This window comes from Dryas octopetala, chromosome 2 (assembly GCF_963921425.1).
Source record: "Dryas octopetala chromosome 2, drDryOcto1.1, whole genome shotgun sequence".
NCBI classification, from domain to species: Eukaryota; Viridiplantae; Streptophyta; class Magnoliopsida; order Rosales; family Rosaceae; genus Dryas; species Dryas octopetala.
Window position 1 is genome coordinate 30,442,796 of NC_141367.1, and position 17,441 is coordinate 30,460,236.

At 34.2% G+C, this 17,441-nt stretch overlaps 2 protein-coding genes and 1 pseudogene across 2 annotated transcripts; 2 read left to right on the plus strand and 1 right to left on the minus strand.

Moving 5' to 3' along the window:
- The first annotated feature begins 291 nt into the window (after window positions 1–291).
- On the plus strand, window positions 292–1,708 carry LOC147295541 (loganic acid O-methyltransferase pseudogene; annotated as a pseudogene).
- A 7,097-nt stretch (window positions 1,709–8,805) lies between these two features.
- On the plus strand, window positions 8,806–10,721 carry LOC147295542 (beta-amyrin 28-monooxygenase-like). The gene is made up of 3 exons (XM_086233506.1): window positions 8,806–9,793; window positions 9,895–10,082; window positions 10,186–10,721. Exons 1-3 carry the CDS (start codon window positions 8,815–8,817, stop codon window positions 10,498–10,500), a joined length of 1,482 nt encoding a protein of 493 aa, XP_086089632.1. The 5' UTR covers window positions 8,806–8,814; the 3' UTR covers window positions 10,501–10,721.
- A 999-nt stretch (window positions 10,722–11,720) lies between these two features.
- On the minus strand, window positions 11,721–13,867 carry LOC147295543 (beta-amyrin 28-monooxygenase-like). The gene is made up of 3 exons (XM_086232903.1): window positions 12,811–13,867; window positions 12,405–12,592; window positions 11,721–12,245 (listed from the first exon to the last, which is right to left on the minus strand). Exons 1-3 carry the CDS (start codon window positions 13,772–13,774, stop codon window positions 11,940–11,942), a joined length of 1,458 nt encoding a protein of 485 aa, XP_086089029.1. The 5' UTR covers window positions 13,775–13,867; the 3' UTR covers window positions 11,721–11,939.
- Between the last annotated feature and the right edge of the window lie 3,574 nt (window positions 13,868–17,441).

The window sequence follows — 17,441 nt, forward strand, 5'->3', positions numbered from 1 at the left end:
ATCATTCTTTCTCCTTCGGTTTGATATGAATTTGTATGCCATATGAATACTTTTTTAATTGTTGAATTTGAGGGTTCATTTTTTAAGTAGTTATTTGGATCTGTTTCTAATGATATTCGAATTCTTAATCTAACTTGTAAATGCAACTCTAAGTACCAGTTAGAGAAGGAAAAACACTTCAACCTAATTACAGTAAGAAAAGAGCTCAAATTGCAATTGGAAACGTACCACTCCTAACTACGTTGTGCAAGCAGATCACCATTACATAGTGCAGACTGTAGAGAGAGTTGGATGGCTGCCATGAATGGAGGAACTGGACCACAAAGCTACACCAAGAACTCTGACTTGCAGGTTTTTTCCTTTTCTTTTTTTCTTTTCAAGACGAATAGTAGTTAATCATACCAATGCTGATGATGAAAGAAGTAATTGTTATGTTACAACTTACATTTAGTACATGGTTGATATATATTGACAACTTGACAAGATGTATGTACATGTCCTGCTGTTTAACTTGAATTAGAGAGGAGCTTTGGAAGCTGCTCAAGAAATGATCAAAGAGGAAATTGCTGAGAAGCTTGACATCAAACAACTTTCTGCATCAGCTTCTTTAAACACATTTTGTATTGCAGACTTGGGCTGCGCAACTGGGCCCAACACATTTCTTGCCGTGCAGAACATACTAGAAGCTGTGCAGCTTAAATTCCAATCCCAAGAACTAAATTCTCAACTCCCCGAATTCCTGGTGTTGTTCAGTGATCAAGTCTCCAATGATTTCAACACTCTCTTTGCATCACTCCCACCTCTAAGGCAATACTTTGCAGCAGGGGTACCGGGTTCTTTTCATCGCGTGTTGTTTCCCAAGGCATGCCTTCATTTTGTGAATTCAACTTGTGCGCTCAACTGGCTTTCGAATGTACAGGGACAGGTCACTGATAGAACCTCCCCTGCATGGAATGCTGGGAGGATTCTCTACAGTAGCAGCTCTAAGGAAGTTATGAAACCAATAGTGGATTGCAGTTTCAACTTTTGGAATCTACCCTGATGGACAAGGCCAACATGGTAAGTAATTAACTGGTTCAATTCTCTGATATCCATGATCTATTTTTTCAAGATCATGATCAGAGCTGGACCGGAGGGTAGGGTTTAGGAGGCAACCCCCTCAGGCTCCCAAATGTTGAGGACCCCCAAATTTTATACTCTTTACTCCTATATACTTACATATATATTATGTCAAGTAACGTACATTAAGGGTCGAGGACCCATTTTTATGATTCACCTCAAGTCTCTACAATCTCATAGCCGACGAGTCGACGACCCTGATCATGATCCTAGCTATTGTCATTCTCATATATTGCAGGGATTAGTGAGCAAGGAGAAAGTGGACTCTTTCAACTTGCCGCTATATTTTCCATCATTAAAAGAGTTGAGGGGTATAATAGAGAGAAACAGAGATTTTAGCATAGAGAAAATGTAGGCACTAAGCAACCCTAGTGATCATCATCTCATCAAGGAGACTGGCCCCAAGCAGATTTCTGGGGTGATTATGGCTGCGTATGAGGGAATCATGGGGAAACACTTTGGAAGTGATGTCATAGATGAAATGTTTGAGCACTTCTCCATGAAAATTGCAGAGTCGTGACTTCTTCAAAATCCAGATATCCAGAGATGTCCTATTAATTTAGTTTGTATATATGCCGATAAATCTTAGTAGATATATATATATATAGAGGCATTACTTATCTAAATATGAAGTTCTTATTTTCCTAAAAATAATAATATTTACTTTATTAGAGAATGAATATATCTTAACTCACATTTTTTATAATATCAAGGGACAGTCCATTTTATGAGTTTTTCTTAAATTAAGATTGGTAGTGATTTAGGATTTTTAATTAAGTCTTTTTATTTTTCTTCTTTGACGGCTTTATGTTAGGTTTTAACTCTAAAATTTTGAGTGTACAAAACTCACTCTACACTCTAGGAGGGGAAATACCCTTCAAATCGAGGAATGACTTTATTATGAATTAAAATGATTTTTCTATAAATTATTATGAATTAAAATGATTTTCTAATACATTTTAAAACACATACGGTCTCCATCTAAAAATTGTTTTTCTAAAGAAACTAAGTCTAATTATCTCTAATATTAATATGATAATATTATATTTTCTTATAGTTGTTAATAATATTAGTAGTTTAATATTTATTGTACCACTAACATAATAGTATTATATACACATATACAACTAAATTTTGATAATTGTTTCAGTTTTTCAATATATATTTCGGTAAAAATATATTGATTCGGTTTATTTCAGCAATAATTTTCGATAGTCAGCTTATAATATACCAACTTCTTTCGATTTCAGATTGTAAAAATCAATTTACCAAACCACAAAAATGGTCCTCATCTCCATGTGGTTCTCATCTCCACATCTCCACATCTCCTCATGTGACACCTCGCTTGGTCCCTCTCATTTTGTCACTTAATTTGGTCCAAATAGCATTACTCAAAGAAAAAAGTTGAATTCATAAGGAGAGACATCACTTGAAGACCGCGTTTGTTAGATTGGAGTATTGGACTAGGATCAGATTGGGCTAAATAAGCCACAAACTTGTGTTTGGTAACACACAGTATTAATTTAAGTTGGACTGAAGAGAAGAACTTACCTGCAACGCAGGTGATGCCACTTGCTATCCCTATTCCCCCCTCTCTCTATCCCTCTTTCTCTTTCTCTTGTGATACCACATATCCCGGCCCCTAATATATGTGTTTAAAGTAATTATAGCTTTGTTGATACACCAAACATAAGACAATGTTATTTTACTTATCAAGCTTTCTAATCCGACATAGTACCAAACACATGATAACATTTAGTCCAGCTTATTTCAGTCCAACACTATCTAGCATAATTCATAAAAATAGTCCAATTCAACACAGTCCAACGTGCCAAACGCAGTCGAAGAGAAGTAGGACATGCGATTGATGCTCTACTTAATTTCTTTTTCTTTTTTGTCATTAATCTACATATTTACATTTTCTTTTAATTTCATAAAAGTACAAATGACTAAAGATTAAATAACAATCAACTAAAATTCTCATGAAGCCAGTCCACAGAAAATATTACCACTACAACAAAATCTAGCAAAGGCAACCAATTTTTTTGGTAGGAATAGATGCAACTGCCACTGTTGTTAGTTTGTATTGCCCATTGCCACACTGCAGTCACCATATAGCATGTTGGAGGTTGGTGTTGGGGTGGCAAGGGAGCTAAGGCCACCCACATGTAAGAATGGTGGAAGCTTCTGCCAAAACCTGCCATGACAGTCTGCAAGGTCTGGTTGTCACCAATGCTGCAGTTAGTTGATTTTTTTCCCTTCACCATTAGATGTAAGGTTGTTGTATTTGTGTTAGAATTGATATCATTAAACAATGTCTCCATGAATTTTGGTGACTAATTAATTAGAATTCAAAATACATTTTTCCACCAAACATATCCTACATTAATAGGATTGAATCTTACATTAAAACTCATTTCATGCAGCAAAAGCTAGAAGGGGGCTAGTTATTGTGTTAGAGATAGAGATTCAAAGAAGAAGAGTAAAAACGTACTCAGAACTTGGAACCAATTTTCTTCAATATTCATTAATTCTAACAAATACAACCAAACAACCTTTTATAGAAGAATACAAGACAACAATTCAAATAAACAAAACAATACTATACATGTGAGGTTTGTGGGATAAAGAACAAAAAAGAAATGAAGAGGATGGGGTTGTTGATTAAAAAAAGTTTTCTATAGAAAGGAAGAGAGAAGAAAAGTGCAAATGAAGAAGGAGGTTTCACATTTTCAAGCTACTGGAGGTCCGGCCATCTCCCATTAGGTCCGGTCCTCAATCTTCTTCTCAGCTTCTGGAGGTTCGGTCCTCTCCCATGAAGTTCGGTCCTCAAGTCTTCTTCTCAACTTTTGGAGGTCCGGTCCTCTCCTATGAGGTCCGGTTCTCAATCTTCTTCTTAGCTTCTGGAGGTCCGTTTTTCTCCAATGTTTCATATTCCTAGCTATTATATATTACCATGTAATAAGAAGTGCTAGTAGCTAGTAGCTAGTGCTGGTCAATGGGCTGCTGGCTTGTTTATAAGCTACAACCCCACGTTATAGTCGATGCTTGTATGCTGTCATCTTATTTTGTTGTTGTGAAATAAAAATTTGCAGATATTGGCTTTTTGTCTCCTATAAATCAATCAATGTTACAATGAACCAATTACTGTTTTTTTGCTAAGAGAAATTGACCGAATTATTGATAATTATGTGTGGAACAGTGTCACTACAACATGGAAAGTTATAATATATTAGCCACAATAAAATTATAAATTAGAAGTACAAAATTGTAGAAGTAAATATGTTAGTAGTAGAAAACATATCATGAATAAGAGTTACAATTAACATATCAAATTTTGAGGATTCAAAGTTGTTGAAAATGATTGTTTTGAGGAGCATATCCAAAAATAAAATCGGAATCGTACCATGAATAAGAATCATATCATATGAACTTTGTTGTTTTGGGTTTCAACCCATATATAATACCCAAAAGAAACTCAAACCAATAACTAGAAGAGTAGTAACTACTTGAAAACCTTCCATAATTAGATACTTGATTACAAAGTATATGAGGAGTGGAGTTTGCAAAACATATCTATCCAGAGAAAATGCAGTTGAAAACATATCTATACCGAGAAAATGCAGTTGCTGACTGTTGGGCCTTCCTTGGGCTTACTATAAATCTGGGCTGCATGCAAATTGGAGAGTCTTCTATTGATATGGGCTATGTAATGTTGGATGATTTGTGTAGAAATTTATTATATAATTTTGGGCAGGCTTGTGTAATGACAGGCTTGTGTAACGAGAGAGAGAAAGAGAGAAGAAAGAGAGGAGAGAGAGAGATGTATGTCCCTCTCTATAATTATGGGTGGATTGGATCTCCTTGTGGCAAATCATAGTCGGCCTTGAACAAATGGGGGCTCTAAAAATTTGAAAGTCCGAGGGGGTCAATTGACTTGTCCACCCCAGGACCAGCCCTGAAGCAAATTTTGTATTCCTTTCCTTATTCTATAATGTTTCAAGAAAAGAAAAAAGAGAAAGTGACAAAACAAATTAAAGTCACATGATCATTCTAGATCAATTCAAGGGGCGGCAAATGCAGTTAAATTATTAATTTGAAGCTAGAGCACCATTGCAGTGTTTCAAACTTGTGTCATGCCATGGGAGCAAATTTTCCACAATCGACAACAATAATTAAGCAGAAGATCGATGATCGATGACGTACTGTTCATCAAAATCTGCTGATAAGTGCATGAATTATTTGTCTTGCTAGCTAGGTGCCCTTTTTCTTTGGTCAACGCAGCAATTCGATGGTCACCATAATTTTGTTCTTTGGTAGTAGTCTCCATAATTAACGTGTATATACTTTCATCTTCTATTCTTACCAATCCAAAATGATATGAATGGTTGGGGCAGAATGAAAATGACTCAAAAAATTTCAAAACCAACGCATCAAAGTCGCCTATGGGGGGGTAGAATGAGACACCCGTACAAATAAAATTCGTTGATCAATTACTGTATAAACTATTAATCCATAGACTTAACGGCATCAACATTTCATTTCTAGTCAAGGATCAAGTCTGTGGTGACATGGGCAGGTACGACATTTCCAGTCTGATGTGCCACGCACCTCCCAAAAGGGATCCAACAAAAAAAAAGACAAAAAGACACTAGCTCGGTACATGATAACCTTTTATTATATATTTTTATTTTTAATTATATATAATTATTAATTAATTATTGGTCTAATGATATTTTTGCATACTTTATTAAAAGACTGAGATCTTTATGAAGATGTATATGCAATTAAATTTGAAATAAACTTGAAAACTCAATCTCTCATTTGTAAAAGGATGCCTTAAATTAAAATATTATAAACAACAATTATGTCTCCTTCCACTCCTTACATTGTGCGCAGTCATGTAGAAAGGGCATAGAGGAAAAGACTTCCATTTCTTCTGGAAGTATACCTTGTTAAATATAATATACACCTTTTTCATTCATTCTCACTTGACAATTAAATAAACCGTTTAAAGTTATTTTCATTCAAATCTGATCGACTGCGATATATCACTAGCTAATTGGACAATTGCTCGACGTTTCCATTTTAGGAATTGCCAGTCAGGCAGACCATATATCATCTATCAGGTGGCTTCTTTTTTTCTTTTGGTACAATGTATCATGTGGCCGGCTTCGAGTCTCCCTCATTCATTTGAAAATCTGCAAACAGTACGAAAGAAGTGCGAAAAAAATATGAGTACTAGCTAGTACTGCTAGAGATCCTTGATTTATACATGAATTCATTATAAGACTAATTTATTTCACAATATAACACTCATATGCGTCATAACATATCACTTGAAATCCAAATAATAAATCTCATTATTGAAAAAATATATATACATTGTAAATATATGAATGTACATTAGCGATTACAGATCATATTGTTAAATAAGAAAAAACATAGGAGTAGTATATAGGGGATCTCATTTTTATAACCAAATTGTGATTATATTGTGAAATATAAGGTCTACATACTTATTACATCAATTATTATAACTCGTAATTAGTGTATCATTTACTAATTCTTACTTTTCAATCATAGTTAGTTTTTAAAAAAGATTTAAAATTTAAATATATATATTATAATTTTAAAGATTATGAATTTATGAAGATATATGACACATATCCTAATATTTATAAAACAGATCGAACCAAGATTGAAAGTCAATAAAAAATAAGTGGATGTATAATTCACATTCCAAAAAATACAATCATTTTAGTATTATTGAAAAATAAAACTTTTAACAATGTTTAGCACGTTGGATTGTGTTAAACTGGACTATTCGAATTAGAAAGCTTGATAAACAAAATAACATTGTCTTATGTTTGGTGCATCAACAAAGCTATAATTACTTTAAATACATATATTAATTATTAAACCTTTTTAATATACTTTGAAGGGTTAATATTTAATCATTAAATGTTTCATAGTTTTAAAATCTAAAATAATTGATTAATTTGTTTTTTATTAAAAAAATGATATCAAAGGACATTGCATCTCTCCATTTCCTTGTACACCATATGATCTAACCATTATATTAGGTATTATTTTGAGTAAAAGTATTGTTTTGACCTCTATTTATATTATATTGTAGTACAATTTCTCTAAATAAAAATTTAATTCAGTCACAACTTAACTATGACTGTCTCACAATTTAGCTGCGACTGTCGTTTAGTTACAACTAAATTTGAAGTTGTGAGTGTCGTACAGTCCCACAACTAAATCTGAAGTTGAGACTACATTAGCCAACTTCCAAAACAATATAAAAGCGTCAAGGGCAATTTTGTCGAAATTTTATAAATTTTAACTAGCACTTATAAGATGTAGGTCAAAAGACAAAAATGTCAAATAAAAAGGCCCAAATCAAAGGGATTAACATGTTTGTCATTGTCTACAAGCTAATAAGTTAACAATAATTTTAAAATAAGTTAACAATGTAAGTCATTGTCTCAACACCGGCTACAAGCTGTGGTTGAATTGGTTTTGCATTTTTCAAGCATATATTGTCGTAATTCGGAATTTGTTAATCTACAAATCTATGCAGTCTAACGACTAGTCAAAGTGTTGGCATTAAATATTATATATATCTCTAGCTCTGCCGGCATTATTACTTGGAACTTAATTAATTTGTTCACCTGACTCGCACATGTACACTTCACGATCGACATCGACATGAATAGTGGGAGAATTGTAATCACTGATCAAGACGTACAAATCGTATCCACTAACTAGTACGCCATTCTTCGATCAACGGTTGGGCTCTTTAAAGAGCATCTTAGCATGCACAAGTTAATAATAAAATAAAATTAGAGAGAAGAAGTTTTGGAATACCGGCCTATCTCATATAAAATTCTCCAAACAAGTTGGACTTTTATTATAAATGCGTCGGGTACTCAGGAGACAACAAAGCCATTGTATTTGGAAGTTTGCCACGTAAAGTGACTTAAGTGCATTGACGGAGAACTAATATTCAATTAAGGTAATATTTTCTGTCGACTGGCTTCATGAGAATTTTAGTTAATCGTTATTTAATCGTTATTGAAAAAATATATATACATTGTAAATATATGTATGTACATTAGTGATTACAGATCATATTGTTAAATAAGAAAAAACATAGGAGTAGTATATAGAGGATCTCATTTTTATATCCAAATTGTGATTATATTGTGAAATATAAGGTCTACATACTTATTACATCAATTATTATAACTCGTAATTAGTGTATCATTTACTAATTCTTACTTTTCAATCATAGTTAGTTTTTAAAAAAGATTTAAAATTTAAATATATATATTATAATTTTAAAGATTATGAATTTATGAAGATATATGACACATATCCTAATATTTATAAAACAGATCGAACCAAGATTGAAAGTCAATAAAAAATAAGTGGATGTATAATTCGCATTCCAAAAAATACAATCATTTTAGTATTATTGAAAAATAAAACTTTTAACAATTATATATTGATATAGATCGAGATATATATATATATATATGAAAATTTATTTTGCATGTATACATCCTTATACGGTCTAACCAATCACATTAATATAGTGGTTATACAAGTATACAACCTCTATATAAAGGAAAGCTTGGCAGACCTTACAATCCATATTCTCTTGCTAATTAATACGAATCAACCATGGAGGAGCAGAATATCATCTTCCTTCCAGCTTTATCTATAATCCTTATTACCCTATTCACTACTCTTGCTCTGTTTGTCTTTTATGGTTTCAATCTGTACTTTAAATCCAATTCCAAAAACACTAATCTTCCTCCAGGAAGTTTTGGATGGCCAATCATCGGCGAAACTCTTGCCTTCATGATTGAGACCCAGCAAAAATTCGTAGGGGATAGAATGAAAAAGCACTCCTCAAAACTGTTCAAAACCAACATCTTCGGTGAGCCAACTGTCGTGTTTTGTGGCACTGCCGGCCACAAATTCATCGCCACCAACGAGGAAAAGTTGTTCCTTGCATGGCGACCACACTCCATGCAGAAGCTCTTCCGCTCTTCCTACCAAAAAGCTGCTTCCGCCGCCACCATACCACGAGCAGACGCCGTCCAGATCTACCGCGCTCCGGGTTTTCTCAAACCCGAAGCGCTGGTTCAGTACATAGAGACCATGGATTCTCTGGTCCAGGAACATTTGAAGCTTCACTGGGATGGAAAAACAACAGTTGAGGTGTACCACCTCGCTCAGCTACTCGTGATGACTCTCTCTGCTCGCTTCTTCACTGGACTCCAAGGCAATCAAGAGCGTACTGCCAAGTTTGCCCAACTGATGAATATCATCACCTCAGGGCTACATACGGTTCCTGTGAATGTTCCCGGAACCACGTTTAATCGTGCGATGAAAGCCGCGGATGGTATGAGGAAGGAGGTTCTGTTGTTGATTAAGGAGAAGAAAGCAGCAGCCAGCAGTGGAGTACAAATGCACGACATTTTGTCCTTCATGTTGTTTAACGCGGATCCCAATGGCCGGTTCTTGCCGGAGAATGAAGTTGCTGATAAAGTTATGGGTTTGATGGCTGGTGGGTTTCACTCGCCTTCCATGGCTACAACTTTCCTTATCAAGTATCTTGGAGAAAGACCACAAGTCTGTGACAAAGTCCGAACAGGTAACTAAACTTGATGTCTAATTGTACTCATCATCATGCATGTGTTTGGAATCAAATGATTAATTGTCTTTTCGGTTTTTGGTTTGATGTGAATCTTGCAGAACAATTAGAGATTGCAAGGTCAAAAGAATCTGGGGAGGCACTGAATTGGGATGATATACAGAAGATGAAATATTCATGGGGGGTGGCACTTGAAGTCATGAGATTGGTACCACCTCTTCAAGGAACATTCAGAGAGGTTATCACTGACTTCACCTATGAAGGTTATACAATTCCAAAAGGCTGGAAGGTAAATTAATTATATATATGTATATATTATGTACCAAATTAAACACTTTCATTCAATATTATCTATACATGTCTTAATTATTTTGTTGTGCCTACTTTTGTAGGTATATTGGTCGGCTAGTAGTACAAACAAAAACCCCGAGAATTTTGCTGCACCTGAAGAGTTTGATCCTGAGAGGTTTGAGAATGGAAATGTTCCACCAGCTTACTCGAATATCCCATTTGGGAGTGGTCCGCGAATTTGCCCTGGAAAAGAATATGCTCGACTCCAACTTCTGTGCTCCCTCCATCACATGGTAACAAAATACAAATGGGAAGTAATAAACCCTAACGCCAAGATTGCAGGTGGTATGAATCCCGTACCGGAGCAAGGCCTTCACATTCGCCTCCAGCCTTATTTGGAGGCGAATGTAAAGTAAGTCTTACGTGCACGCTACGAGGTGGCTGGCGTATGTTGATCACCAGCCATTTCGATCACTCCGTGCAACGTTATAGGCTTGTTATAAATAAATAAGCATTTGAAAGTCCCCATGTCAACTGGATTGACCTTTTCCTTGATCACTTCGCAATCAGCTTCAAGCTTGCATGTATTACTAAATTTGTATTCCAAGAAAAAAAAGAGATACCATAGTTAATAAAACTTGCCAATTCTTTTACAGGAAAACAAGTGTTCTGTATACTATAGACTGGCTAGCTTATTGTTCTTTTATGTTCTGTTCTCTCGACGTTAGCAAATTTCACACACCATAGATAACATTTTCAAAATAAACTTTAGCAGCGTTAGACCATATGAAGATGTATACATGCAAAATAAATTTTCATGTATATATATATATATATCGATCTATATCAATATATAATTGCTAAAAGTTTTATTTTTTAGAATGCGAATTATACATCAACTTATTTTTTATTGACTTTCAATCTTAGTTTGATCTGTTGCATGTATAAATTTTAGGATATGTGTCATATTCATAGATTTATAACCCTTAAAATTCTAATATATATATATATACAAGAATGTTCGAAAAGTAATTGATTAGTAAGTTAATACAAAACTAACCACCATGTTGGGCTCACTGTACAATATAATCTCAAAATCCAAATATTTTTTTTTTTAGACTCTACTTCAAAGATCATTTCTATAAAATATCTCCAAAATCTGAAGTCATTTAGTAATTTGATTATAATAACAACTATTTTTATGCTTTTATGAAAATAGTGATCGTCTATTTATTTGATCTTAATTAGATGACTACATGATTTTCGATTTAGTTGATTTTTTGCAATGATGATCTTTGAAATAGGGCCTAAATAATTAATGGTTCGGATTATGAGATTAGTTATGTGGTGGGCCTAAAAGCATAGTTAGCTTCGTATTAACTTGCTAATTGATTAGCTTTAAAGCACTCCTATATATATATATATTTATATTGTAAATCTTTTTTAAAAAATAACTATGATTGAAAAGTAAGAATTAGTAAATGATGTACTAATTACGAGTTATAATAATTGATGTAATAAGTATGTAGACCTTATATTTTACAATATAATCACAATTTGGATATAAAAATGAGATCACAATTTGCAAAAAAACAGTAATTGGTTCATTGTAACATTGATTGATTTATAGGAGACAAAAAGCCAATATCTGCAAATTTTTATTTCACAACAACAAAATAAGATGACAGCATACAAGCATCGACTATAACGTGGGGTTGTAGCTTAAACAAACCAGCAGCCCATTGACCAGCACTAGCTACTAGCTACTAGCACTTCTTATTACACGGTTAATATATAATAGCTAGGAATATGAAACATTGGAAATTAATTAAGCCCGGCCCACGGATGCATTCAGTTAAGCCGAAATGGGTTGGGCCTGGAGGCGAACCTTAAGCCCATCAACGGGAAATGGGTTCATGCCGCCTGAGATCTTGCAATTGGGATTGACTATTTCCCATTTAAACCTTATGACAAGATGGTGCATGAAACTGAGAATCTGGAGGCGAGCGTAGTCCTTTCCAGGACAAATTCGAGGACCGCTCCCAAATGGCATGTTTGTGTAGGGTGGCGGACTTACTTTCTGAAACCTCGTTGGATCAAACTCTTCGGGCGCTGGAAAATATTCTGGGTTCATGTTTGTGGTGCTCACTGTCCAGTACACCTACGTAATATTAAATTTCCTTTTTTATTATAAATAAATAAGATATAATGTAGAGACAGATACAAATAAATACAATATTGACACATTAATTATGAATTTATGATCTAAAAAATTGAGATAATATATAGTTTATATATTTAGTACCACATATGCACTTACCTTCCAGCCTTTGGGAATTGTATAACCTTCGTAAGTGAATTCGGATGCAGCCTCCCTAAACGTTCCTTGAAGAGGTGGTATGAGTCTCATTGATTCAAGTGCTACGCTCCATGAGTATTTCATTTTTTGCATATCTTCCCAAGTAAGTGCCTCACCAGCTTTTTTGGATTTTGCAATCTTCAGTTGTTCTGTACGTTAGTGATTGAGGATAGTAATTTACGTTTAGATCGGTAAATCAGTTAATCTATTTAGTAAATTATATTTTAAAAAATATTACAAGTATAAAAAATAATACCAAAATGTTTGATAAATTTTAATGTAAATATTGACCGTGTATAATAACTAAAATTACGATGAGTAGTACATCCACGACAACTTTGAAAAACATGTAAGAAAAATGATTTACCAGTTCGGACTCCGTCATAAATGTCAGGTCTTTCTCCAAGGAACTTGACGAGAAAAGCAGTAGTCATGGCTGGTGAATTGAACGCAGCCGCCAAATTTCCCATAATCTTATCCGCAATTTCATTGTCGGGCATGCACCCGCCCGTAACCGGGTCCGCAGTATTAATCATGAAAGACAGAATATCCTCATCCTTTTTCGCTCCGCCGTTAGACGACGTCGTCATAGCCGCCTTCTTCTCCTTAATCACCAACTGAATGCTCTCCCTCGCCGCCTTCGCGGCTTTCATGGCGCGATTAAACGTGGTCCCCGGGAAATCCAAAGGAACGATATGGAGCGCCAGCATCATCGTATCCATCAATTTGGCGAGTTTCGAAATGCGCGCGTGGTCTTCAAACCCCATGAAGAATTTAGACGCGAGAGTCAGAACGAGCAGCTGCGAGAGGTGGTGAGCCTCCACGACCTGTTTGTTGTCCCAGTGCGTTTTCAAGTGGTCGAGCACCATCGAATCCATGACTTCCACGTAGCGCACGAGGGCCTCGGCTCTTAAAAAGCCGGGCGCTCGAACGACGTGCGTTTCCGACAGTCGTGGGAGGGCGGCGGAAGCGGCTTTTTGGTAAGAGGAGCGGAAGAGCTTCTGCATGGAGTGCGGTCTCCATGCAACAAACAGCTTGTCTTCGTTGGAAGCAACGAATTTGTGGCCGGCGGTGCCACATAAGACCACCGTTGGCTCGCCGAGGATTTTTGTTTTAAAGATTTTTGAGGAGTATTTTTTCATTCTTTCACCGACGAACTTTTCGTGGTCGTGGTTTATGAAGGCAAAGGTTTCGCCGATGATTGGCCATCCGAAACTGCCTGGGGGGAGATTGGTTTGGTCAGGGGAGTGGGATTTGGATTTGTAAGCGTAAAAGATGAAAGCAATGGTGGTCGGGAGGAGGAAGGACATGAAAATGTAGATAAACTCCATGGTTGATATTAGATAATTAACTGGTACGGTATAATGGAATTGTAGTAGCAAAAGGGTTGAAGCTAGCTCCTAGGTGCTACTACTTATGACTTATGAGTGATGAGAATGCTATCCTATAGCGAGCATGCTCCTTTATATAGGGGTTGTACGGGACTAGTGATCTGTTCCCAAAGTCCTCTCCCATTTGATTAATAAACATGTGTTATATTTGTCTATTCAACTTTATATATCTTTACAAGGAATTCTCTACTAACTAAGAGAAGAGTCTCTCAGACTGAGTCATTAAATTGTAAGACTCTAATTAACATAAAATGTTTGGCAATACATTTTTTTACATTGGCTCACCCTTCTCATGTTTATTTATAAAAACATTTCTCATGTCCATATAGTACATATATGAGTAGTCGTGGTCCTCGTGGAAACACCAACCATTATTTTAATTGATATAATCATATTTTATATGTTCATAGCTTGATCCACTTTGAGTTTTTTTTTTTTTTTTAATAAGTAAAAAACGGTCATATCATGTATAGTATCAATATTTGATAATCAAATAAATAATGGAGAGATTAAATAAAGTTTTATCTTAGTTATGAGTTTTTTTGTCTATAAATTATGATTACTGCAAAAGGGAAAAGAGAGCTTCTAGGTAAAGAAATCATATTATAGATTAGAATGAACTGATGAAGAATATATCTCCGCGCCCTAAGGAAATGTACAAGTTACAGAAAAATGAATCTCTCCTGCATGCAACACCGCATGTGCACTTACTTGCCGTAAAAGTCTATTTTTAAGAGATTATTTTGGGGTTTTATTTTTAAAAGATTATTGATTAATAAAAATTTGACACATAGTTTCTGGTTAGCTCAAATGGTAAAAATAAGTAATAATAATTTAATAAATTAGTTTTAGATTAGATTTAGAGCTGGATTCACACAAATGTAACCAAAAAATAAAAGAATACACGTCTAATTAATTTGAGTGTTTTCCTACTCTCATGAGCTGGATCAAGGGTTGGCCGGATTGACCAAGATTTGATTGATTATTTAATTCTCATAAGTACTTGCCAGTTGCCAGTTGCCACTTACCCAATTCTACGCCAAATCTTATTCTAAACCAGATTTTATTTTTTTGGTTTTATCTATTGTTAATAATATAATATATAGGGAATATCTCCGATAGACTATTCAAAATTTCAAATGAAGAATTCTTCATTTTTTTTTAAGAGAGGGAACATTATTGTGGGCTCCAAAAAACTTTTCAAAACAAATCTTCAACTTAAAGCCTAATTTCTCTTTCTTCAAATCAATGACATTAAATTTTCTTTATAATTCTTATAAAATTTACATTCTCTCTCCTATAATAATAAATTTTAAGTTGAATAAATTAAACTTTCTTTTCTTTTACTTTAATAATTTAATTCCGAAAAAATAATTAGTGCATAGAAAAAAATACAAATAATTCATGTTAGAAAAGTCTTTTGGAGAACAAAAAATTCAAATAGCATGCAAATTTTACTCTTCAAATTGCCACATAGGTAAGCAAATCACAATTTGAAAACTGAATTTACTAGAATCTGTTGGAGATGCTCTTAGTATGGACCATAGAGTTTTGTTTAGACATGTCAATGGATCGGATATGGAGCAAATTGGCCTGAATCCGATCCGATAATTTGATGGATTCTTAATAGCTAAATCCATATCCGATCTGTTAAATTATTGAATATCTGATTTGCTAATCCGATCTGAAAATATTTTATTCATATTAAGTAATTTAGTGTATAAAAAATCAAATTACTATTACATATACATATAAAATATTTATAATAAATATAGAAAGAACCTCGCTAATTAATTGCTTACTGTAGTATGTAGAGATCAAAACTATAAAGAACCTCGCAGTTGGACAACTTGGACTAACAAGTAACAACTATTGAATATTGTATTTTTCTCTGAAAAGAATGACAACCAGTCAACGATGGTATCATCAGTGACATCATCACCAAGGCAATAACAGAATAAGATAATTAGCTCATGTATAATGTGTTGCATTAATATGGGCACTGCTTCGATACTCAATTTTGAATATCATTTTATATTTATTATCAATCACATAAATTTATGATAAAATTCACCGTGAGAATGAAAGAGAAGATTGAGTATGAAAGAGAAGATAGTGAATTCTATTATAGGCTTATATAATTGGTAATGAATACAAAATTAGTACTCAAAGTTGAGTACTCAAATATTTTCTTTAATATATCTTTTAATAGGAATAAAATTTTTCAACATTATAAACGACGAATATGAAATATCTCTTTCTTGTTAATTAATTAATTTCAACATTATAATATTAATTTATGGTCCAAGATAATTGTTTCATTTGGGAATGGCCCAAAAGAAGCTTAATTAATTAATTAAATCGGAGAGTTAATCAACAAACATTTCTTATTTCTATAGTAGTACTAGTGCATATATGCAGGTCAAAATTAACTTATCAATATGGAATTTTAAATTCTTCATTCTTAATTTTAAAATAAGTTAACAATAATTTTAAAATAAGTTAACAATGTAAGTCATTGTCTCAACACCGGCTACAAGCTGTAGTTGAATTGGTTTTGCATTTTTCAAGCATATATTGTCTTAATTCGGAATTTGTTAATCTACAAATCTATGCTGTCTAACGATTAGTGAAAGTGTTGGCATTAAATATTATATATATCTCTAGCTCTGCCGGCATTATTACTTGGAACTTAATTAATTTGTTCACCTGACTCGCACATGTACACTTCACGACATCGACATGAATAGTGGGAGAATTGTAATCACTGATCAAGACGTACAAATCGTACGCCATTCACTCAAATTTGTATGACTAGATTCTTCAACGGTAGGGCTCTTTAAAGAGCATCCAAGCATGCACAAGTTAATAATAAAATAAAATTAGAGAGAAAAAGTGTGGGAATACCGGCCTATCTCATTAAAAATTCTCCAAACAAGTTGAACTTTTATAACTCGCGAGAGCTACACGCTTCAGGTAGGCTTCAACGAATTGTTTTGATATTGCATTCAGGTTATAAATGCGTCAGGTGACAACAAAGTCATTGTATTTGGAAGTTTGCCATGTAAAGTGATCGACTTAAGTGCATTGACCGTGAACTAATATTCAAGGTAATATTTTCTGTGGATTGGCTTCATGAGTATTTTAGTTGATCGTTATTTAATCTTAGACATAAATTCAATTTTGATATATAATTATATAAGCTATTTCAATGTAGTCCATGAACTTTAAAATATTTCAATAATACATCCGATCTATTATCTAAATTGAAAAATGAATTTTTGTCCATTGATTTGTTGAGAGATCAGTTAAATGACAGCTTGACTTTTACTGACCGAGATTACTTGACGACGTGGCGCTATCTCAACAAATATTTTCCGCCGAATGAGCGACACGGGCCCACAATTTAATAATAATAGAGAGAGTGAGAGTTTGTGGGCCTGTGTCAGGGGTTAGGTGGACCCGTGTCACTCATTTTCCGCTAAATGAGCGACACAGGTCCACCTAACCCCTGACACGGATCCACAAACTCATCATCTCTTTCTCACTCGTTGAATACAAGTGAGAGATTTATATTCGAATTTAAGGGAAAACGTGATGAAAACTA

Bases quoted from the DNA above. Each gene is read 5' to 3' on its own strand.
- LOC147295542 (XM_086233506.1), top strand. From the start codon at position 8,815: ATGGAGGAGCAGAATATCATCTTCCTTCCAGCTTTATCTATAATCCTT. The intron at 9,794-9,894 runs GTAACTAAACTT...TGAATCTTGCAG, and splicing joins CTGTGACAAAGTCCGAACAG to AACAATTAGAGATTGCAAGG. The intron at 10,083-10,185 runs GTAAATTAATTA...CTACTTTTGTAG, and splicing joins CAATTCCAAAAGGCTGGAAG to GTATATTGGTCGGCTAGTAG.
- LOC147295543 (XM_086232903.1), bottom strand. From the start codon at position 13,774: ATGGAGTTTATCTACATTTTCATGTCCTTCCTCCTCCCGACCACCATT. The intron at 12,593-12,810 runs GTAAATCATTTT...ACTAACGTACAG, and splicing joins TTATGACGGAGTCCGAACTG to AACAACTGAAGATTGCAAAA. The intron at 12,246-12,404 runs GTAAGTGCATAT...AATATTACGTAG, and splicing joins CAATTCCCAAAGGCTGGAAG to GTGTACTGGACAGTGAGCAC.